This window comes from Talpa europaea (assembly GCF_964194135.1).
Source record: "Talpa europaea genome assembly, chromosome: 14".
NCBI lineage: Eukaryota > Metazoa > Chordata > Mammalia > Eulipotyphla > Talpidae > Talpa > Talpa europaea.
The window spans coordinates 33,681,805-33,706,412 of record NC_140082.1 but is presented as its reverse complement, the minus strand read 5'-3'; the positions used below and the strand labels follow the sequence as shown (position 1 = coordinate 33,706,412).

The 24,608-nt window shown below is 37.8% G+C and overlaps 1 protein-coding gene and 1 pseudogene across 3 annotated transcripts; both read right to left on the bottom strand.

Moving 5' to 3' along the window:
* Nucleotides 1–1,502: 1,502 nt before the first annotated feature.
* KIN (Kin17 DNA and RNA binding protein) lies at nt 1,503–24,364 on the bottom strand (the record flags this gene model as incomplete). Of its 2 annotated transcripts, XM_084253349.1 has the most annotated exons (13): nt 1,503–1,565; nt 3,455–3,555; nt 5,015–5,114; nt 6,199–6,267; nt 8,400–8,450; nt 10,263–10,392; nt 10,570–10,627; nt 11,396–11,444; nt 14,560–14,741; nt 17,477–17,599; nt 17,678–17,721; nt 21,362–21,456; nt 24,251–24,364. In XM_084253349.1, the coding sequence occupies 13 exons, from the start codon at nt 24,362–24,364 to the stop codon at nt 1,503–1,505; spliced, it is 1,179 nt and encodes a 392-aa protein (XP_084109475.1). The 2 variants fall into 2 exon arrangements, with proteins under 2 accessions (XP_084109475.1, XP_084109476.1); XM_084253350.1 differs by lacking the exons at nt 17,678–17,721; nt 24,251–24,364 and having other exon boundaries at nt 21,362–21,506.
* LOC311184017 (tubulin alpha-1B chain-like) lies at nt 14,968–16,718 on the bottom strand (annotated as a pseudogene). Its single transcript has one exon. The product of its transcript is annotated as a tubulin alpha-1B chain-like (transcript).
* Nucleotides 24,365–24,608: the final 244 nt, after the last annotated feature.

Sequence of the window (24,608 nt, the reverse complement as noted above, 5' to 3'; positions counted from 1 at the left end):
TTATTAGCATGTAGTCTCCCTTTGGCTCCCCTTGGCTCCGAGTATAATTTATCCCACCTTCTACATCTGAGAGAGAGGGCCCAAGGGTTTCCACAGGACCCCATACTAGCCAATCACAGTATTTCAATCCTTTGATTTGAAGTGATTTCCAGATGTGGACTAATACAACTCAATTCCAGGTCTTTTCTTTGAATTGTGATGAAGGGTAAGATGTAAAGCTGGAGAAGTTGGCAGTAATATTGTGGTTTTAAGAGACCTTAAGAAGGGAGCCAGCACACTATTTGGGGATAAGGAAAGATCAGGCCCTAATAAAGTTGTCCATACTCCGAATTTTACTGCATTTGAAGTCAGGGTCTGCTTTTTTTCAGTTGCATGAACCGTACATTACTTCTTCTTATTTTACATAATAAAGTATGGGCGGGGGGTTGCCTTCTGCATGCCTAAAAAATATTTTGCTCCACTTACTAACAAATATATAGTTCAACATTGCTGGTAGGACTGTAAAATGGTCCAGTCACTTTGGAACACAGTTTGGCAGTTGCTCAAAATGTTGAACACAGTATATAACAATGAATTAGTTATGACTCAGCGACTCCACTCCTAGCAACTGAAAGCCAATGTTCATATAAAATCTCCTACATGACCGTTCACAGTAGCATTATTTATAATAGTCCAAAGGTGGAAACATCACCCGATGAGTGGATTAAGAAAAAGTAATGTGGTCTATCTACACAGTGGAGTGTTAATTGATAACAAAAGAAACTACTGATACAGCCAACAATATTGATTAACCTTGAAAACATTCTGCTACATGAAAGAAGTCAGGCATAAAGAACACATAGTGTATGACTCCACTCACATGAAATGTCCAGAATAGGTGGATCTACAGAGATGAAAAGTAGATGAGTGGTTGCCAGGGGCTGGGGAGAGAGGAAGAACAGGGAGTGATTAAGGATATAGGTTTTCTGATTGGGATAATGAAAATGTTCTAAGATTAGTCATGATGGTCACACAATTCTGTAAGTATACGAAAAGCCACTGAATCATACACTTTAAATAGGTACCAATTGCATGATGAGTTATATCCCAATAAGGCCACTGTATTTACAGTATAACTTTTAAAATGTAATATTTATAGTTCAACTGTATGACTTTAGTACTGAAAATATAAATTCAGCATATATGAAGCATTTCCTACAATCATATGTTCTAAAATGTCTTATATAAAACACTTTACAATAACTTTCTTTTAATGAAGATTTAAAAATCATCAAGGGAGTATTACAAACAAAAATAACAAGGACAAAATTACATAATTTTGATACAGGAGACATAATCAGATTTTTCTGTAAGTTAAGCTAAACAACTATACAGTAACATTTAAATAAATTCATTTGTTTTATACAAAAGAAATACCCTAACACAGTAGAGTCTCACAAAATCTTGGTGAACACCAATTTGATGCTTTAGGATTTTAATGTGTTGTTAACAAACTCTCAAACTCAGGCAAGTTTAGAAATGTCTTCATATTGAATTCCTTCAACTCTGCGTCCTTTTAAAGGGCCCTACAAATTGAAATGATTAAAGATTAAAAACACACATGTACTTATACTTATGAATACAAATTTGCCTTATGAATACAAATTTGCCTTTTCCATAGCCCTAAAATATCTTTAAGGTAGCCAACATGTCTATATGTCTATGAATTAAAAAAAAAAAATATGGCATTTCATTAAGAACTGGCATTTTTTAAAATATTTTATTTTATATAATTCTTACATCATTTTTCATTTTTGCACAACGTATGCATTTTCATTTTGGTTATATTCCCCATGTAATTGCACCCCCCCCCATTATTTTGACCCTAGTCCTTCCTCTCCCCACCCCCCGACCCCCGAAGTGTGTCTCTGGTTTATAGTTGCTTGTTGATTTTGATTTTTACTTTGTATTAATTAATCTTTTTCCTGACCCTTATCTAGGTTTTCTAAATTCCTGCTATGAGTGAGATCATCCGGTATTTTTCTTTTTCTTTCTGACTTATTTTGCTGAGAATGATCTCTTCTAGCTCCATCCATGTTGCTGCAAACTGCATGTGTTTATCTTTTTGATTGCTGAATAATATTCCATTGTGTATAAGGAACTGGCATATTTTCTTCAATATCTGAAATGTGTTATCATCTCTGGCATATTTTCTTCAATATTTGAAATGTGTTATTCATCACCATCAGAGAACTGTCAGCTGTTCAGTATTTCCTCTATCTCCTGAATAGTTAAACTTCTTAGCTCCTAGTGTGGTTAGGGTGGCCATAGAATGGAACTGCTGCCCTGGCAGTGAACAAAAGTGGTATGTGCCACGTCCCAGGCTAGGCCACACCATTTTCCACATGTAATCCATCATGTTCCTCCTCAGACTACCCAAAGCACACCAACATAGCAACTGTAAACTCTGTTGAAGATGGGAGAGAGATGGGATGGAAAAGAGCTTTAGAAAAGAGCCTCACTTGGTCTCACAGACCTCCCAGGACAATAAGCAATTTTATTTGTATGTCAGATTTCTTTAAATGAATTGCTTTATTGATCTCTGCTGACTTAAATCCTTTAAAAAGGAGAGATATTTAAAAAAAAAAGGTGATCTCTGTTATTCTTCCCCCATTAACTATGATTACATATCACACACACACAAGTTATACTATGCTACACTGAGGTTTATATTAGATGTGAAGGGGGAAATGTCAGGATATGAAACTGTACACACTGTATACAATTTTATAAAATACAAAGATTGTAATAGACCAAAATACGAATGGAGGGTGTCATCTAGCTGGGGGGGGATTATGGGTAATTGAAAAAATTATATTAAGATGTATTTTTCAGATATGGGATAATAAGTTTTGTTACAGACTGAATGTGTTGTCCCATGTCCCAACCTATCCCTGCGCCTGTAAAAACTCATATCTGAAACCTAATACCCAATGTGATGTTCTTAGTGGGGGAGAGACCTTTGGAGATGATTAGGTCATGAAGGCAGAGCCCTTGAGAATGGGATTAGTACCCTAATAAAGGATCTCAGAGTTCCCGTGTCCCTGCATATATGTGCAGACACACAAACCATGAAGAAAGCTCTCACCAAACACCAAATCTGCCTTGATTTCTAACTTCTAGTCACCAAAACTGTGAGAAATACATTTCTGCTATTCGTAAGCTACCCCAGTCTAAGATATTTTGGTATAGTAGCCTGTGGAGACCAAGACATGCGTGCATTTCTTGTGTAATCAGAAAATAAAATGTTTTAGGAATGGTAAAGTCATTAGAGAAATAAACTTACAGGTTTCCAAATAGGAGAGGAGACAAGCAAAAAACCCAACCTCCAAAATAAAATTAAGACCAATCCAATGATAAAGAACTACAGCACATTTTTAAGATATTTGAAATTTCCATCTTTGACCATACTTACAGTTTCAATGACTATAGTAGCTGAAAAAGTCTTCTCATTGATGGATTCTAGAGTACCTTCATTTCCTCTGTAGCCTCCATTTAAAACTAGAATTCTCTTTCCTACAATAAGAACATGATACTTAAAGCAAAGAAAAGGTCTACTTTTTCCTTCTACTTTGTTACAGCAAAATGTAATCAATGATCTGAAAGAACATTTAGAAGTTGTTAATCATTTAAGAACTCTGTAATATTCTAAAGTGTAGTTTGAAGATACATTTGATGATACATTATAAATTCCTCACTTTTTCCCACTTCTTTTCCAAAGGAATATGTTTTACTTTTAGATTGCAAGGAGCTCAAGGTACTTAGAGGAAATGCTTAGAGTCAAGAAGAAGGCAGGAAAAAATCTGCTAACTTTAATTTGTCTCTTTATAAAATCCTAAGATGATTTGGCAGTTTCATAAAAATGTAAACATAGACCAAGCCACTCTATTTCTAAGACTTTTCCCAATAGGAATGATATATCCATACAAAGTCTTGTTTGTCAATGTCAGAGCAGTTTTATTTGTAACAGTCAAAAATTGTAAATGACCCAAATGTCTGTCAACAGGTTACTGGATAAACAAACAGTAGTACACCCATACAATGAAATACAATCTAGCAATTAAAAGGAATGAACTATATAGATAACATGTGACAACATGTATAAATCCAAAGTAATTACATTCAGTGCAGGAAGCCAGATAGAAAAAAGGAACATAGCAGTATGGTTTTATTCATATAACATTCCAGAAAAATGGTAACTAATCTATAATTTCAAAAGGCAGACTGGTGGCTGCCTGGGAGGACAGGGGAGGCAGAAGCAAAAGGGTGGGAAGGATGGATTGTAGAGGGAAATGAGAAACCTTATGAGGGGTGATGTTGGCATCAGATGGGTGATTTCATACGAATATTTACTTGTCAAAACTTATCAAATTGTACACTTTATACAAATACCATTTATTGTCTGTCAGTTGGAGCTCACTAAAGTTGAATTAAAAAACTCTTCTTTAATCTGTAAAATGGGTATTATTATAGAGGGAAAGAATAAGTGGAAGTTTGAGAGACTAACGTTCTCTTTGTGCCAGCAATGATACCATCATGGGGAAGTTTGATCAGTGGCAAACATCCTAACCAAAGTAGCACTGACACTAGAAACGCACCCATGATAAAAACAATTAAGAAAAAGAAAAAGCAAAAAACTGACTTTTAGATCACTATCTCAGGTAGCTGAACAAATACATTAATAACTCTAACATGACTGACTTTATCCAAATATGTCTGTTTTGCTTCAGGAAAAAAAATGGATTCTAGAAAGAGAAAATGTATTCATGCCACAAAATAGTGTTCTCAGAGGACTGGTGAATCACCACATGACCTGAAGTCAAATATACAACCTTTATTAGGTAAATATTTTTAAGAAGGAAACTTGTATCCATTAACTACCTATCAAGTAATGATAAACAAAAACTATAGTTTTAATGATAGAATCCACTCATTTTGACAACTTGCACATTAAATGGTATGCAAAAAGATTTACCTGGTGCTGGAATTACTGTTTCTAAATGAGTCTGGTCAAGTTTCAGCTTGTCTCCAGAGTCAATCATCTTTACAACAGCTGTATATTTGTCAATTACTTCCTGTCATATGAAATTAACATTTTTATAATAGGAGAAATATATGAACAAATATGTAAAAGATAAAAGTATGTAAAGTGAAAACAAATGAAATTCCAATCAAAAGATAACAGTAAACAACATTATATATGACTTCTCAGTTTATGGTTCTTAAAGAATTCCATTAAAGTTGTTATGTGGAAAGAAGAAAAGACTAGTGACCTTAGAATAAGACTTTAAGAAATATAATGAGAAGGATAGTTTTTGCCTAGTTTCTATTAGCAATTTGTATATGTATAAGCTTGAATAAAGCTTGCCAGAACAAAACTATATTTGGGAAAAACAAAAGAGAGAACTTCAGAGATGATTTTTTAATTTTTAAAAAAAATTTTTTTTTAATAGAGGCATGTTTTATTTATTTATTTATTTTGTTTGTTTTGTTTTTATACATGCACTGGGTACAGTCAGAAGCGCAGGAGGGTGAGAGAATTCACCAGAGCCAGAGTGGGGAGCAGAGCAGGCAGAAGGACTGAAGTACACTGCTGAGGGGAGCAGCGGGCGGCAGGAGAGGTCTGCGTGCCATGTGGGACCCTACTCCGGTGGCCAGGGAGCAGCTGGGGATCGAACCGGCACCGCAGAGGCCGCGGGCAGCTTCGCAACCCAGCGCTCAACCGCTGCGCCACTGGGGAGGCCCAGAGATGATTTTTTAAATTTAAAATCCTAGAGCAGCCAAAAGAGAGCCTCTCAGGCAAAACATAAGGTAGCCCTCCTTTGAACACTAGGGGCATTAATTATACTGTCCATAATTAACAAAGATAACGCATCTTTTGATTATTAAGGCATACACACTGAATTTAAAAGGTGCCAAGGGGATTTCATACATACCATTTGCACTAGAAAAAAAGCAGACCAAGGTTAAGTATAAACTATGGGTGAAAATAAGTTATTATTCCAACAATTATGAATTCAACTTTTTTTATGGTGTCATCAAGAACCTGAGACATGATGTTTCTGCTACTAGAACTTGGCTTTAAAGGAACACTAAAATAACTGTACTCAGCCCAACCAGCTCTTTTCACAAATTTCATTCAAAACTTGTTGTCCTTACCTTAACAATGCCTTTTTTCTTATGATATTTCTCTCCAAGTTTCTTGGTTATAATTTTCACAATGATTTCCTGGGGGAAAAAACAAAGATGGTAGATAAAAATTATTTTTCTTGGTTTTTAATTCTCCATCTTAAATCATGTTCACCAAAAATAATTGTAAAATGGAAAAAGCTCTGCTAAATAAGAAATTTCAGAGTTCTTTTCTTTTTCTTTTTTTTTTTTTTGGTGGGATCCTTGCCGGCGGCTGGGGAACGAACTGGCACTGTAGAGGCTGCGGGCAGTCTCGCAGCCCAGCGCTCAATCGCTGCGCCACCAGGGGAGGCCCAGAAATTTCAGAGTTCTAACTACCCAACAGTGCCAAAACATTTCTTTAGTAATCTTTTATTCCTTCTCTCTTTTCTTATTCAAGGTGGTTATGGAGAGGAAAAATATATATCTAAGGCTATTTCCACAGAGGTTTCTTGAAATCTAGGACTTTTATCCGTATATCTCAACTCTCTTAATCCATGTCTTTCAGAGATAGCTTCTTTCTTTCTTTCCATTCAAGGAAGTGAAAAGTGCCAAGGACATTGTACTGTTTGTGTCTGCTGCTGATAAAAACTTCAATGGCAAAAGCCTGTTTGGTCTGTTTACTTTTTCCTTTAAACTAATGGATCTTAAACAAGTGCACACATTAGAATCACTGAAGCACATGCATTTTGAAAAAAGCCCCCAAAAGGTTTTGAAATACTCTCTGGTTAAGAACTATTGCTTCAGGCAAAATCCTTGATTGCAAATAAGAAACTATTAATATTCAAATTACCTACTCTAACAGGGAAAATAAACCAAAATAATTCATAGGTGGTTTCTTGTCTATACAACCTTTATTTACTAATCTTGATCCAAACTTCGTTTCAGTGACTGCAAGTCAGGGTGACTAATGCCTTCCAGGAAGCAGCGTTGCTCACCTGATGAGAGTACAGCCTAGTGAATAAGACTGTCCCTAAATGACCCTGCAGAAATTACTCTAATGTTTCATGTCTCAGTTCTCACCTATAAAATATGAATAATAACAATTACCTTTAAGACTAATATAAGAATTAACGAACTTAAGTGATACAAAATGATTATTTTCTAGTAAGTGTTTTCATATTACATAACTTATTTCATGATCCTTCCTATAAACACCAGGTTCAAGTATTTCCCATTATATAGAGATAAACTAAGACATGAAAGCTAAAATTATTTCCAAGTGAGTGAGAATGACTATGAAAATTTAAATTAGAACTTTGACCTTCTTGATATTCAAGGTTATTAATCTCATTTTTAAATTAGAAATTATCTAAATTACACATTACTTTTAACTTTCCTATTAGTGATTAAACCAACTTCTTTAAATATAACTAAGGGACTCAGAAATTTTTTGGAAAACTTCATATTTTGGTAAGTACAAACAGGGCACCAATAAAAGGTTTTTAAAATTATTTAAGTGTTAAAAAATTATTATAAAATTATCTCTAATAATAAGCAATAACAAGCAGCAAAATATAAAGTTTTCCTTGCATTTCTAAAATTAAAAACAAGGCACAATTAGCTGTAAGCTGAAAACAAATACCTCCATATTTAAAATTCTACCTTATTGGCGCAGGGGGTTAAGCACCGCACTGTGAAGCAGTCCGCAGCCTCTGCAGCATGAGTTTGATCCCCAGCCCACCAGAGAGCAACCCACATGGCAAAGCAGACCTCTCCTGCCTTGCCCACTGCTCCCCTCAGCAGTGTATTTCAGTCAGTCTGCCTATTCTGCTCCCACTCTGTCTCTGGTGAATCCTCTCACCTCCCACCCCAGCATCTCTGGCCTGTACCCCAGCTCTTGTATGCATAAATAAATAAATCTTGGGAAAAAAATAACATAAAATTCTACCTTATAATCCCATTTATGAAAACAGAAACTTTTGTCTTACAGCAAAAACTGAAAATAATTCCAGGCTTAAATCCAAGGTGTCCATAAACAAACTTGGCATTGAACTTAAAGAATATTACTAGCTTACAAACATGAAGTTAACAGGTGCAACCAATAATTAAAGGTCAAATAGAAAGTCACTGAAGTCACAATTCTATCTATCTCCTTTATATGTATTTGAAGAATTTATTTATACCAGTGCTGTTTAAATCACTCACTTAAAAGTTGATTTAGATTTAAGAAGAGCCAACTGGATACATACAGGCTGTAGCCAGTAGTCTGTTCGGGCAGTTCTTTTCTTCTCCTCTTCAATCTGCAGACACACAAAACATTCATAAAATTACTTCTTTAAATCCTCAGTTTATGTCAAATGCCATCTTATTTACCAAACATCATGAAACACATACTTCACAGGAGAATGTTATCATTTGCAAACTCTGATAAATGCACATAAGCATGTTTTGCAAGTAGTTTCTTTTACTTAGAATAACCTGGGATTTTAAGAAATATGTGATGGACAAGTCAATTGGTCCAGAAAATAAACACATACAACCTTTGCTTAGACAACACTGCCCAGCTATCTGCCAGCACTATACTGCCCGCCCCTGCTTTTTTAACTCCTTTATGAGACAGAAAAAAGTTTGTGTTTTCATGGGAAAAAAGCATTGCACGGCATAGTTAGAGGTACAGTATGACGGCAAAAATGTGCTTCCCTGTTTGATAGGATAACAGAGCTGATGAACGGAGAGGAAGAAAATATACCCCAATGCTTAAGGTTAACCCTAACTACCAACTTTCAATGGGACCAAAGAGTATAATTCTCTGACTGCAAGCTTCATTTTAATGTCTTTAACATTCCAATAAGAACAAAGAATATTTTAAATTTAGCTTGTATTATATCAGGCAGGTAGGTCTGGCTTTCCATTTTCCCTTGAACTAAATTGAAAAACTCCCTGCTGTAGCTTAGAAGACTTCAATGGCACTACTTTTCACTAATCTCAAATGCCACACTCTTACACTCATGTTCTAGTCCCTTGAATCCTCAGATGCTTGAATTAGAGATCTTTCCTGTCTTAGCACCTTTTCCAAAGCAATTGCTCCATGCCCCACCCTCAGACCTCCTTAGTACTCAGCATCTTATAATAATTTATTGGTTCACTAAAGTCTCCCTCACTAGAATGAAAGCTCCATGACACAGAGGGACTGTTTTCTCCTTACTGTACAGACCCAAGACCCTCACCCTCCAAAATGAGAGCAAATCACTACTTGTTCAATGATAGAATGGCCACATCTTACAATATGCATATCTTTATATTATACTTTATGCCTTTTAGACTGTCCTATATTATATGGGGACTTGGTAACAGGGAAGACAGAACAGTTCCTTCCCATTTCTTCACATGTGAAGAAAACAGTAATTCTAGGAAATATTATAGGAAATAAAGTTGGGCTTTGTGTATTGGTTTATTCTTTATATTTGCTTATTCTCACTCTTCTCCTCTTCTGCTTATTTCATTAATTCATTGATATGGTAAGGCTATGTGTTAAAAGGAAGAAAGGAATATTAGAATTAAGAACCTTCTGGAGAACTGCTCAAGAGTTTCAAGTATAGGGTCCCAGCTCCAAATAAACATAGGTTTTCAATGACTTATCATAAAAACTTAGCCATCAGGTTAAATCAAATTAAAAATAGGTCAGTGCTTTCTCTTGATGGCTAGGAGACAGTTAAGTCAAAGTCAGAGGTGACAGGAGTGCCCAGGCTGTGGTGGAGGAACCATGGAGTTTCTCAACTGCATAAAAGGGGAATCAAAGAGCTCTCTCACGTCTACCACTTCCTTCTAACTACCACCGAAGTCCTTCTAACTTAACTGCATGGAGAACCAGGCCACAACTGCATGGAGAATTTTGAAGATAGCACCTGAGGGAAGAAACTACACCTATGTGGGGAGCTCTAACTCAATTCAGATGAAACTAAATTTCAGGCTCTTTTTCATAAATTGGTACAGGCACAAATTTCTAACTTTGTATTAACCAATCTTTAACCCCATGATTGGTAAGACAGCTTAACTTTCCTTGGCTTAAACTACATCATTGCTAGAGTCAACAAGTAGCACATAAATTGTACCTCCATAATTTCATCGAGTGCAGATTTCTTTTTCTTCTTTTCTTTTGATAGAGCTGAGCTCTGGGAAGATTCTTTTCGTTTCACTGATGTTGCAACCCCTATTGTTGTCAATGCACTTGGCCCCAAAGCACTGATGGAAAGAAAACCTGTGTTTGTTAACAAAACTATGCAGAGGGGAAGGTTTTATAAGGCGCCAAAGGAACACAAAAGAAACTTGTTACATGATAAATATACAACAGATCAGTCTAAATAGTCAGGGCCTATCTTTCACAAGACTGTTTTTAAGATACTTGTTCATGTAGCTCACCTTGATTTAGAAGATGCTGCTGCTGAACTACACGCTCCTTTATTCAAATTGAATGTAACTGGAAAAAAAAGTTAGTCCATATAAATCCAGGGAATTTATAATAAAATTGATCAGATAAGATACCAATGTATTCACACAAAAATTCCTATGGGTGTTTTGAATAAAGGAAAGCCAGCAAGCTCAACCCAGAGATCACAGATTTGGTATAATGAACAGGACAGACGTTTGCAAGGCTGTGAAAGACCTTCAAATGTTGGAGCTGTCACATGGCCCGGGCAGCTTCCCTCCACTGCACTGTTCCCTTGCTAGCAACACTCCATTTTTGTTTAGGCATCTGCACCTCTCTCGCATGGTGTGGAGAATGCTACTCTCTCAAAGTTTATGTTCTTCAAAAGCCCCAACATAAAAACCCATTCCTCTGTGAAGCCCAAGATGATAGGATTGCATGGGGAGACACTCTGGTAGGTGATTAGTAAGGTTCTTTTGGTCTAAAACAATCAAAACAATCTTATTCATTTTCCCAGCCACTATTTTTGAAGGGGACACATCATACAGTCTAGCCAATGACATTCAAAAGGAAGTCTGCTGGCAAAAATGTCTTCTCAGGAGAACTTCCTTTCTTACAGGGGACTCAGAAAAGATGTGTGTCACCTACTGGGTGATGCTGGGTCTGCATCTGATGCAGGAAGTGCTGGCAGTCACCCTGCATGCAGCTGCTTAATAGCATGACTTCTGGAATCACTCTGCCTCCATGACTCTTGCCAGCTTTTGGCAGAAACAATAGAAAATTAACCATAGTTTTTAGAAAGAAGAAAAGTAAAACTACCTTTTTCTTCTTCATTTTCTCTGCTTAATTCCGTAAAAACAGGGACCTCCTTTAAAAACAAACAGTAAGAAATGAATTTGAAGATTTGGTTCTCAGTGCATTTGCTGTCACTATTTAGTAGTCCTAATGATGACTTGCTAACTCTGTCGCATGGCAGTTCTAAGAAACAACTCTAAAATAACAAATGATAAAGATCCTGATCTGGAAATTATTTATCCTGCAAATACTCTCTGAGGATTAATCTAAAAGGGGAGAGAGTAGCTTTCTTATACTAGACTTTAGAAGCTGACCTACATTTTTATTTTTATCACAATTTATACAGGAAACAACATAAAGCAATTAACTTTAGGAATCTTAGCTAGAGGATTAATATAAAAAGCAAACCTTTCTATATTGAGACTATGATTAAACTCAAATTGAAAAGCATATGAAATTCACCTTTGCCAACTATTAGCTTTGCCATCTTTGCCGGACTGTCTCTCTGAGCTTCAAATATTCTATCTTTAAAATTAGGATAATGTGCACATTTAGGTGTTTGAGGGTTAAATATAAAGGAAGCATTTAACACAGTGCCTGCCACAGTGTTTAATAAATGTTAACTGTTTCTACTAATAAAACTTGCTTTTGCAATCAAGTCAAATATTCTTTTGTTTGCTAATGCACCTAAGATTTCACAAAGGAAGGTAAAAGAACATAATCTTACTTTAAAAAATTTGACATATTTAAGTGTAGAATGAGGACACTCTGATGAGTAGGAGCTCTACTTTTAGGGTAAAGATACTATTTATACCTCAAAAATACAAAACAACTTAAAGGTTTTAGCAATACTAAGCTAAAATGTTATTAAGAAAAAGTTATTCTACAAGTAAATCACAGTTCTCTGTGGAAAAAGATGTGGCCCTTCTTTATTTCCCCAATTTCAGAATGTTTCTTCTAATGAAAACTGATTTACATTTTTTAAAAGTGAGAAAACTTTTTATGGTTTCAGGTCTTATGTTCAGTTCTTTAATCCATTTTGAGTTGATTTTTGTCCATGGTATGAGGTCTTGTTTCAGAAGGAACTATGCTCAGTGCAATAAGTCACAAGGAAAAAGAAAAATATCAGATGGTTTCAGTTATAGGAGTAATATAGAGGAACCAAATAAGGAATCAGGAAAAAAAAAATAAAAACAATAAATAAAAAAACAAAATTAACAGGCAACTGTAAGTCAGAGACATTCTGCAGGGGAGAGAGAGGGAGAAAGATCAAAACAAGGGAGGGAAGAGCACAGGGACTATGGTGAAGCTGCACAGGTGAACTGGAGGTGGGAATTTTACTGAATTTTACTGAATTTATACCTGAGAGAAAGCAAACATTGTATAAAAATGAACAATGGTGTAAAATATATATAAATAAAAGTAAATTATTAAAAAAATTAAAATGGGCCCTCCCAGGTGGCACATCAGGTTGAGCGCAGCGCTGTGAAGCTGTCCGCAGCCTCTGCAGTGTGGGTTCGATTCCCGGCCAGCTAGGGAGATTCCCACATGGCGCAGCAGACTTCTCCTGTCTCGTCCATTGCTCCCCTCAGCAGTGTATTTCGGACAACCTGCCTGTTCTGCTCCCTGCTCTGTCTCTGGTGAATCCTCTCACCCTCCTCTGCCTCTGACCCCAGTTCTTATATAAATAAATAAATAAATCTTTAAAAAAAAAAAGCATATGATTTTTTCAAGAAAATTAAAAAATAAATAAAACTGAGAAAACTACAAGAATAAAAAACTTTCATGCTTAAGCAGGAGTGTAAATTTCATAATGGCAGTAAACTTTTGTTCCTGCTTTAATTTAGAGAATTCCTAAAAGACAGTGTGAATATATGTAGATTAACATAACATCATAATATTTAGCTACTCAAACTCACTCATCAACAAGTTCAATTAATAAGGTATAAAGAGTGATGGATTAACTGATTCTCACCTGCTCCTTCCTGCCTCTCTGCTGTAAATGGCTTATATAAGATGTGTACAATAATGACCAGAGAGCTATACTCACAATAGCCAAAAACTGAAAAGAGGCCAAATGTTTCTCAATAGAATGGATAAATTGTATTATATTCATAAAATGGGACACTATACACATCAATTAAAGGGTGAAAGAGTGATAAGAAATAGAAGAATTAAATTTAAAAAACAGTGTGCCTGAGTTAAAGAAGCTAGACACAAAAAGAATGTGATCCATTTCTAAGAAGTTTAAGAAAGACTAACATAACCAACAATCAGTAGTGGTTCCTTCTTGGGAAACAGAGGTTACTAATTGGAAATGGGCACAAGGGAACCTTCTATGATACTGAATATGTTTTTTAATCTTGATCTGGGAGGTGGTTACACTGGTCAGTCAGTTGGTCTGTCTGTCTGTGTATCTGCCTACCTACCTAAACACAAATATATGTAAGTGTTCACTAATTTCATTAACCTGAAGACTGCATGGCCTACACTTTATTACATGTCATACCACAATAAAGATTTTTAAAACCTAATACCTAATAGTTTCACATATATGTAAGGCCATATTTTCCTTACACAACATTTAGTACATAAGCTCAGGGAGGGCAGGGAATTTTTTGTTCACTGCTATATTCCCTTGCTACCAGAGTACCAATATATTTGTTGAAATAAGTGACTGAACTAGTTTTTCTAACACCTAAACCACCTTCACTGTGCTCTCTCTAAACAATTTACTTGGGTTTTGCCCCTTAATTCTTCAAGACTCCCCAGCCCAGGATTTATATCTACCTTCAAATATCCTAGGTCCTTCCTCGATACAGCAGGTGCTGGCCCTGTATGTTCCTATATCGTGTTTGCCTTCAGCACTGTGTTCATTACAATCAAGTGACATGACCTACTTATGTCTTCCCCATTAGGCACTGGCCAGCCCTACTTTGGAGACAAGGAAACTGTGGTTTTGACAATTACATAATTATACAAGATCATGAAGTCAGTGAGTCAGGAACTAACCGAGTTGTCTCAACTCCAAAACCTAGGCTCCAAAACCACAACTTTTCTACCAAGATCTTTCTCCTCTTACTTAAGGAACAACACCTACAAAACTCATTTCAATGTTTTTAAAAAACAAGCAATTTTGCTTTGTGAGCCCTTTCTCTTTTGTCTGTCTGGATGACAATGTTGCCCACCTGTTCTTTCCCTTCTAGACCTCGTCTCACTTGTTCTTCAATAAATTTGGCAGTTTTTTCTTCATCATCAAGGTCCTGCTTCTTCTTTTTTTCTAATTCCAATTGCCGGCGAATAGTTTCTGGATCCCGGTCTATGTACTGAATATACCAGCCTTTTGGCGTTTCATCTACTTTGCACAAGCCTTAAAAGAAAGTTACAGACACCCTAAATTTGTACGTAATCAAAGTTAAAGGTAAATATAAATGTGTTTGATCTCTGCATTATTAACACTCACTCCAAACACACAAACTCCTATAGCATGAAAGGTTTTCATATTTGTATCTAATGAAATTTAGATATGTTAAGTACATTGTTTTATCTCTTTAAACAGAAAACTATTTTTCTGAATTTTTTTTTCTTTCTTAAAGCCTTTACTTTGAGACATGATGCGGAAAAAGGGTATACATGGAAAAGACATGATTCAGTTGAAAGTGAAGACAATCTGGGCCTCCGCGGTGGCGCAGCTGTTGAGCGCTGCGTTGCGAAGCTGCCCGCAGCCTCTGCAGCACAGGTTCGATCCCCGGCTGCCGGGCGAGGGTCCCACATGGTGCGCAGACCTCTCCTGCTGCCCGCTGCTCCCCCCAGAAGTGTACTTCTTCAGTCTGCCTGATCTTCTCTCTGCTCTGGCTCTGGTGAATTCTCTCACCCTCCTGCGCTTCTGGCCTATACCCCAGTTCTTGTATAAAATAAATAAATAAATCTTTAAAAAAAAAAAAAAGTGAAGACAATCTAATTAGAAAACTTCAATGCCTGTCAGCTAGTATTGAAACTGAAGTTGAGTATGATATGCTGAAGGCTTAAAGAAAAGGCAACTAGCATTCCTCTCCTTTTTCCTCATCCTTTCCCTCAACAGAATCCATACCAACCTTCTCATAATACTTCTCAGGGCAACCCTGACTTCACAGGACTCAGAAAACTCTCCTCACACATGTACCAGTGAATAAAGGAACATTCAGCACACATCAGGTCAAATTCTGATCTAGGCAAGCCCAGCCTCAGCAATGGCTGAGGTGTTGCTCAGCATGCACAAGGCTCACTGTACTTTGACCAGGTCTCTACCAGGTACCCAGTGGGAGGTTGGTAATTAATGCCAATTTTGAAACCAGTAGGGCATCAATCTACAAACTGGACAGAAAAACTTGGTCTTGACGGTGGCAAAGGCAGCACTGACATCATTGGGAACCATGTCACCACAATATAACAGGCATCAAGCCATGTATTTACCATGGCAAAGGTCACATTTCACCATCTAGTTGGCTGGTTCAAAGCACACACTGGTGATCTCTGCCACAGAAACCTTTTTCTTAGCAGAAATAACAGGGAAATGAATGTAAGGACAGAGCATCAGGTTGGTCTGGAATTCTGACATATCAACATCCAGGATTCCATCAAATCTGAAGGAAGAAGTGATGGAGGATACAACATGGCTATTAAGGTGGCTAAAGTTAGTGTGGTTGGGTGCTCAAGGTTGGGGTTTCTATGATGGGTGTCATAGATGGCTTCATTGTCTACCATGAAAGCACAATCCACATGCTCCAGGGTGGTGTGGGTGGTGAGGATGAATTTGTAGGACTGAAATACAGCTGTGGAAGCCTGGGGGGGGGTGGGGGGTGCAGAGTTAATGGAAAACTCGGGCTTGGTCTTCTTGCTATGAGAGACAGAGAGATGTTCCTTCACCAGGGAGGTGAATCCAGAACCAGTTCTCCCACCAAAACTGTGGAAAAACAAGAAGCCCTGAAGACCTATGCACTGGTCAGCCAGCTTATGAATTCAACCTAAGATGAGGTCAATGATTTCCTTGCCAATGGTGTAGTGCCCTCGGGCATAGTTACTGGCAGCATCTTCCTTGCCTATGATGAGTTGTTCAGGGTGGAAAAGCTGGCAGTCAGTGCGAGTGTGAACTTCATTAATGAGTATGGGTTTCAGGTTTGCAAACACTGTCCTGGGCACATGCTTGCCAGTGCTGGTCTCACTGAAGAAGCTGCTGAAGGAGCATCTCTTCCCCCAGTGATCTGGTCCCTGAGCATCTGGCCATCGGTCCCCAGTAGCAGAGCTCCCAGCAGGCACTGCCCATGTGGATGCCAGCCTGGCCAACATGGATGGAGATACATTCACACATGGTCGGTCGCTAAGAGTGAGCCAGTGCAGGTGAAAGTAATAGACAATGGGTTCCCCAGTTACAGTCTTGATAAACTAAAGGTTGAGGTAAGAAATGGGCCAGGGCAGGGAAAACGCTGGAGTCACTTAAGTTGCACCCTTCACAGGGGCCAGCAGGCTCAGCTCTTATAATTTTCAGCTAGTTAATTTGAGGCAACATATTTAAACAAGGGAAAAACATGAAAGATGTGTTATCTTTCACAGTAATTATTCACCTGCATCTATGTATGTAGCATCCAATGAATACATGATATTCTGCCAACTTAAATAAGTAGAAATTATTTCCCTAAGATGGAATAAAGTAACACAATGAATAAGTAATACATTAACACAAAATTTCTTTGTCTTTTCTTCTCCCAAATTTTCATCATATGAAGATTAGAAATGAGAAATGTAGTGGCAAATTAAAAAAAAAAATCATCTTGAGAGGGGTAAAAAATGTTTCTTGAAGTGAAATGAATGGGGGGGAGGGAAGGAAGAGGACTGCCAATTATCCTGAACCTAAATAAGAGGATACTTCAGTGATAAATCTTTTCACTGTCCAAAGAACTGCTCCAGACATTCATTTTCAACTATAAATACCCAAAATTAACCCTGGAGATCATACTCCTCTCCACCAATTTTTAATTACCCCACTCATATACTTACATAGAAAGTATGACAATTTTATCTTCCTGTACTGCAACTCAGAATAGTTATTCAATATTGTGTTCTTCTTACCTTCTCTGCCCAGCCACTTAGTAAAGTCGGTCAGAGTCTCCCACTGAGTTGCATTCATATGGATGTGCTCTCGGTGGCTGATGTACTCATTATAAACAATGTTGTTGTGAACTCTCTTAGTGCCTAAGAACAAAACATGGTACTGTCAGTTCTAAGAAGATTCTAAGATTATGAAGTTAATGATATTCTTACGATGCTTACCAAAGCGTCTCCTGAGGAGTTCCAGAAAGTCATTTCGGAATTCCCTAATAAAGAAAGGAAGAAAGACGGTAAGATATTTTCTCTAAATATGTCATCTCATCTTCCTGAAATTCAAGCTACTGTACAGTCTGAATGCCCAAATGACATTACGAAACATTTATGTGGCTATTATGAACCTTTAAAAATTGAACATAGAAAGATAAAGATTCCAAAACATTATAGCTATCAAGAATTAAAATTATAATTCAGTTTGAAGTTGAAATTTTTTCCTCAGGAAAGCAGTCACAGCAAAAGTGACTGACTACACAGCTTTGAGAAGGTCCTTTATGAAGCTGATTAGTGCTACCGAATGTAGCATAATACCCCCGTACTGATGATAACCACACTACCCTCATTCTACATGGAACTGGCACCTCATATGTCCCTCTAAACTGAGTATACCACATTAATGCTAGTTAAACACAGGTGAATAAAGCATCAGTCTTGACCTGGGTTGTAACTGTAGAATTAGTTATAACAGAGTCAAACTGAAAAAGAGATACAACAAACATTATAGAAAGAATTGAAAGGGATACCCAGAGGTGATTTTTAATATGGGTGATGAAGTGTAACTGGCATGACTGGCATTGAGTCATGAAAGCATCACATGTTTAAGAAATGACAATCTAACTTGGCTGATGTTGAGGGTAGATAAAAATTAAATAGGATAAAAAGGAAGCTATTGCTGGAAAATAGATTTAGTGCTAATTTCTGAAATGCTTTGAATGCTATGCTAAAGAGGTTATGGTTTATCCAGACAATACAGAAAATTTAGGAATTAATTTCTGAAAATCTGTGATTTAGGAAGATAATTCTGGTAGACCAGAAAGAATAGTAATTTTCAAAGTGTGGTACCCAGACCAGTAGCATTGGAATCAAGTGGGTACCTGAGAGACATGGAATGTCTCCAGCCCACCCCTGATCTACTGATCCAGAAACTAGATATGGGGTCCACTGTTCTGTTTCCACAGTTCCCAAGTGATTCTGATGCATAATCACTGAAATAATTTAGGTGAGAGATAAGAATTATTAGTAGGGCAGTAAGAATGGAAAGGGCATGAGTTTAAAGGACACTGTACAGAGCAATCAATGAGAATTCCCAGGTGGAAAAGGCATGAGGGACTCTTCAGGAGAGGTGGAAGTCTACTGGACAGGTGGAAGTCTAATGAGAAGTGGAGGGGAAATCACAGAGATGGGTCTTGGTATTCCAAAAGTATGGCATATATACCGTGGTGCTATTTAAGACAGTCATGGGCAGCTTGCAGATAAATAACTTTTGCCTTTTTCACTGTATTATCTCCTTTGATGGCACAGAAACAATGATGGTAAACCTGCTGGTATCTTGAGCAAGTGGAATCAATGATGTCAAACTGTACTAATAGTGTATCTATTGGGCATGTGCTCACAATGAAAACCAAAGCTACTTTCATCTAGAACGCCCTTAATGACGCAGGATCAATCTTTGAGTATGTGTCTCCCTATGTAATGAAATGAGAATCATGAATAAATTACTTCCAATTCTATACAATGGTAAGATAGAGGAAAAAAACTATGTGATGGCTTGAGGTGTAAGCTAAACACCCTTTTATTCATGGACCATTTTTACTTGAAAAAATAAACTATAGTTATTTCAACTGAGTATTCAAAACATTTTCTTAAAAATGGACAGAGGGCCTTCCTGGTGGTGCAAGGGTTAAGATGCAATCTGTGAAGCAATCCGCAGCCACTGCAGCACAAGTTCGATTCCCGGCCAGCCAGGGAGCAACCCACAAGGAGCAGCAGACTCGCCTGCTGCTCCCCTCAGCAGTGTACTTCGGTCAATCTGCCTGTTTGTTCCCCACTCTGTCTCTGGTGAATCCTCTTACCCCCCACACCTCTTGCTTATACCCCAGCTCCCGTAGGCATAAATAAATAAATCTTTAAAGAAAAAATGGACAGAGTCTGTCAAGGAAAACAATTATTTGTTACCAACGAAAACTTAAGCTTTCAACCAAAAATTTGAATTCTAGTAAGCTAAAAACTTGAGTTTAACATACTTTCTGACACTTAAAAGATATTTCTGATGTTGACATTAGTGAACATGACTTTGTGATATTGTACGACAAAATGAGTCACCTTTCAGAATACCGCCATTTACTCGGTGAGCCAGTATTTTCCAAAGTGAAAGACCAGGGCCTCCCTGGTGGTGCAAGGGGTTAATATGCAGCACTATGAAGCTATGCACAGCCACTACAGCATGAGTTCCATCCTGGGCCAGGGAGCTACACACATGGTGCTGCAGACTTCTCCTGACTCACCCACTGCTCCCCTCAGCAGTATATTTCAGTCAATCTGCCTGTTCTGATCCCCACTCTGTGTCTGGTGAATCCTCTCATTCCCCTACACCTCTGGCCTGTACCCCAATTCTTGTATGCATAAATAAATAAATCTTTAAAAAAAAAAAAAAGTAAAAGACCAAGGCATTGTAATATAATAGAGTTCAAAAAGTTAGCTGATATGGCTTCAGACTCCAGATTACAACTAGCCTTTAAGAAACTACCGCACCATTTTGATGTAGAATAATATTTTAAATTACCTGAAAAGCCTGTAACACACCCTCCCCTATACATCTATGTGAAAGCCAGATTTTCATTATGTGCTTCAACCAAAACAACATTTTGAAACAGAACGAATGGAGAAGCAGTTGTGACATCCCAAGTGTCTTCTATGAAGTCTGAATTCTTTTTTTTTTTTTTTTTTTTTTTTGTGGGACCCTCACCGGTGGCTGGGGATTGAACTAGCACTGCAGAGGCTGCGGGCAGCCTCGCAACCCAGCGCTCAACCACTGCACCACCAGGGGAGGCCCTATGAAGTCTGATATTAAAGAGACTGCAAAAATGTAAAGCAATGTCACTTCTTTATCTTAGTTTGTTTTGGAAAATCCAATTCTTTAACATTTATTTTAATATGCAGGTAGTTTATTAATGTTACTTAAAATAAATTAAAAATAAATGCTTAGCAATTCTCAGTTTTAATCCCTAATTTGCAAGTATCACAGAATTCCAGATAAACAAAGTTCTTTGGGTCTTTTAATACAGTGTCAAGGGAACCTAGACCAAAAGGCTTAGAAATCTAATAATAATAATGGTAATAATAATAACTAATAATAATAACTAATGGTAATTGAATACTGAGCCCTCTTATAAACAATTCTAAAGTATTAACACCTTTAATTTTCTTGTAAGTCCCATGAAAGAAAGACAGTACTTAGAAGAGAGTTCTATTTTACTCCCATTTTACCAATGAAATGGATTTAACACACAGAAATACTTTAATTCACCCAAAGTCATACAACTGATGAGTGGAGAAGCCCAGATTCACATAGTCGAAAATCAGATAGCCTGACTTACTGCTCTTAATTACAATTGTTTAGAATGAAAGATAGTTTCATATGTTTCAAATGAAAGGAAAGACTGAATTGTGAGTTCACAATTTTGCACTCTGAAAAATTGTCAAAGGAAGATAAAATCTGAGCAAAGATAACGTAGCTATCATACACATAAATACCTAAGGAATAAATAGAGCCTCTGATATACCAAAATAAAGCATACATTACAATTTGACTGAATAAAGCCTATTAGATAAGTATGTCTTCAAGTTACTTACGTTGAAAAATAATCCATAAACTGCTGAGGATTTTCTGAAGCCAGCAACAGTTGTCTCTGATGAGATTCGGACATGCAATGACACTTAAAGCCATTCTACAGAAAATGTAAAGACAGGAGTTAAATTCTGATTTAGATCATCATAATGGGCCCTAAATATAAGTATCTGATTAAACTCTAACAAGGGCCTCCCCAGTGGTGCAGCGGTTGAGTGCTGGATTGCGAAGCTGCCTGCAGCCTCTGCAGAGCCGATTCCATCCCCAGCTGCTCCCCGGCCACAGGAGGAGGGTCCCACATGGCGCACAGACCTTTCCTGCCGCCCACTGCTCCCCTCAGCAGTGTACTTCGGTCCTTCTGCCTGTTCTGCTCCCCGCTCTGGCTATGGTGAATTCTCTCACCCTCCCACACTTCTGACTGTACCCAGTGCTTGTATAAATAAATAAATAAATAAATAAATAAATAAATAAATAAATAAATAAATAAATCTTTAAAAAAAATAAAAAAAAAACCCTAACAAGCTGCTCTCAGATGATAAACTTATAAAAAATAATCAAATCAATAGTTATAAACAGCTGTTAAAATGTTTTACAAGTTCAGTTTTTAGTCCCAGAAGGTGAAAGACACAAACTAAGTGTCTTAGAAAACAGACATCAATAAGAAACACAAATGGGGTGGACCTCCCTGGTGGCACAAGGGGTTAGACACAACCTATGAAACTATCCACAGCCACTGCAGCACAAATTGGATCCCCGCCCAGGGAGCTACCCGCATGGCACAGCAGACCTCTCTTGGCTCGCCTGCTGTTCCCCTCAGCAGTATATTTCAGTCAGTCTGCCTGTTCTGTTGCCCTCTCTGTATACGGTGAATCCTCTCATGCCTCTGGCCTGTACGCCAGTTCTTGTATGGATAAATAAATAAATCTTAAAAAAAAAAAAGAAAGAAAGAAAAGAAACACTACTGGGTACAGTAACAGAAGAACAAATTCATTTTTGGACTCAATTTAACAAAGACCTATCAAGCATTGATTTCATACAGAGTTGTTCAGGAAGTGCTTCAAGGAATATAATGAAGTAAAAACAGCTGTTAGTGAATTTTCATTTACGAAACTATTTTCACTAACTTTCCTCTATGTTAGTTCATTATTGAAAACACACTGTTGCATATTACACAAACTTTAATGTCAAACACTAAATCTGTATTTTCTTCAGGTGATTGTAAAAAGCATACAAGTTTTGACTTTATGTCTATTCTACTAGCGTGCTTTCAAAAGCATTTGGGGGAGCACAAGAAATGTGACTATAGAGTACGAATCTGACAATATAAAAGAATTTTTGCTATTTTTGTTATGTGATGACATAGATTAGGTATGTAAAAAACATCCTGATATTTTTGAAATGCGTACTTAAGTATGTAGAGGTCAAATATCTTCCTAATTGTTTACATTTTATTTTTACATTTTATTGATTTATTTACATAATTACATAATTTGGGGAGCACAACTTCAACCCTCTGTATGTAAACCACCTCACTGAAGCTCCTGTGCCACAATCCTGTCACCTTCCCTTTCCTGATTCTGTCCTCCCTTCCCCAACACTCTCTCTGGTAATCAGTATATTATTTGTAGAGTCTAAGAATTATTCTTGTTTTGCTGTTTTGTCCTTTTTACTTATTTATATTCCACAAATGAGTGAGACCATCCAGTAGCTTTCTTTCATTTTCTCACTTATTTTACTTGGCATAATCATAGAGGTAAAATACCTTGACGTTTATAATTTACTTTAAAATATTTCAGAAAAGTAAATATGGAAAAATAATTAAAATGTTACATGTGGGCTATTCAAATGTTCACTGTACTAGTCCCTACTTTTTGTATGTGTTTGTGTGTGAATTTCACCTTGATTTAAACAGAACTACAAAGAAATGAATGAGAATAACAGTATCAATGTTCTTCAAAGTGAGTATCATCTAAAATAGCTCATTCCTCACTTGAAGAAACACTGGATTGGGTTTATTCCAATTTCCCAGTGTTCTTCCACGCCCTCTCCCCCCACCCCCATTCAATCTCCAGGAAAAAAATGATCAGGTCAGTAGCCTGCTTTAAATTCTTCAAAGAACTTCAAAGGCTTCATCATCCACTACATGAATGGGAAGGAGTATAACCTTCATAGTAGTAGGGCAGACATACTTTTCAAGATCTGATCAGTCATTTCATACACATCATTCATTTAAAACTTACAACAATCTTACCAGTAGGTACAATGACTATTCCCACTTTACAGATCACTAAGTAAGCAGCTGGAGAGAAAGCAAGGAAGTCCAAGATCAGCTAGTAGGTGGCACTGCGAACCTTAATAATTTTGACCACCTGACTCCCAAGTCCACATCTTAACCACAACAGATAGTATCCTGGGTCTGGCACATTGTAGGTGCTCAACGAATGCTTGTCAGAGTAGTGTGCAAGAGCTTAGTGCTTTTTCATCTGATACCGAACACAGGCTTGAATCCTAATCATCTGCAAGAGTCACTCAAGGTTAGAGATGATTGTCGTTATTGTCCAGACGTCCTGTATTTAACTATTCACGCCTCCTTTTTCAGGACAGTGACGACAGCAGCAAAATCTTTTATTTCATGGTGGTGGTGGTGGTGGAGGGGGGGAGAAATAATAAAGAATGGGTTGTCACAGGCCTCCTGGACGGAGGCTGAAGGAAAGGATGGTTCTACAGAGTGAAACAGATGTCACACCCCAGTGCACACCCCAGTGCACACCCCGACAGAGGACCCGAGACTCAAGCCCTCACCCCAGCATCAGGGACTGGAGCCTGTGTCTCCAGGCTCTCCCCTCCTGGGGGGCGGGCGGGGCGTAGGCATGGGGTTATCCCGGCCCACTTACCTCGTCCCTGCACTGCTTCTGGCACATCTGGCAATACCAGCGCAACTTCTGAAGCCCTTTGGATTTGATCCTGTTGGCGATGGCCTTCGGGGTCAGAAAATCTGACTTCCCCATAGCGACCGGACCCACGGCAACTTTCAGGACAACAACACCCTGCCAACCGGAACCGGAACGGAGCTGAGAGTGTAGGCGGGGCAAAAAAATTGCAGCGAACCGGAAGGAGGTGGGGCCTGGAAAGACTGGGGACCACCCCCCTCCAACGCTCGCGAGAATTCCTTCTGTGGGCGAGAGTACGCGAGATTGGAAGAAGAAGCGGGTGTGTGTGGGGGCGTGGGGAAGCCTCTGCGCAAGCGCAGTC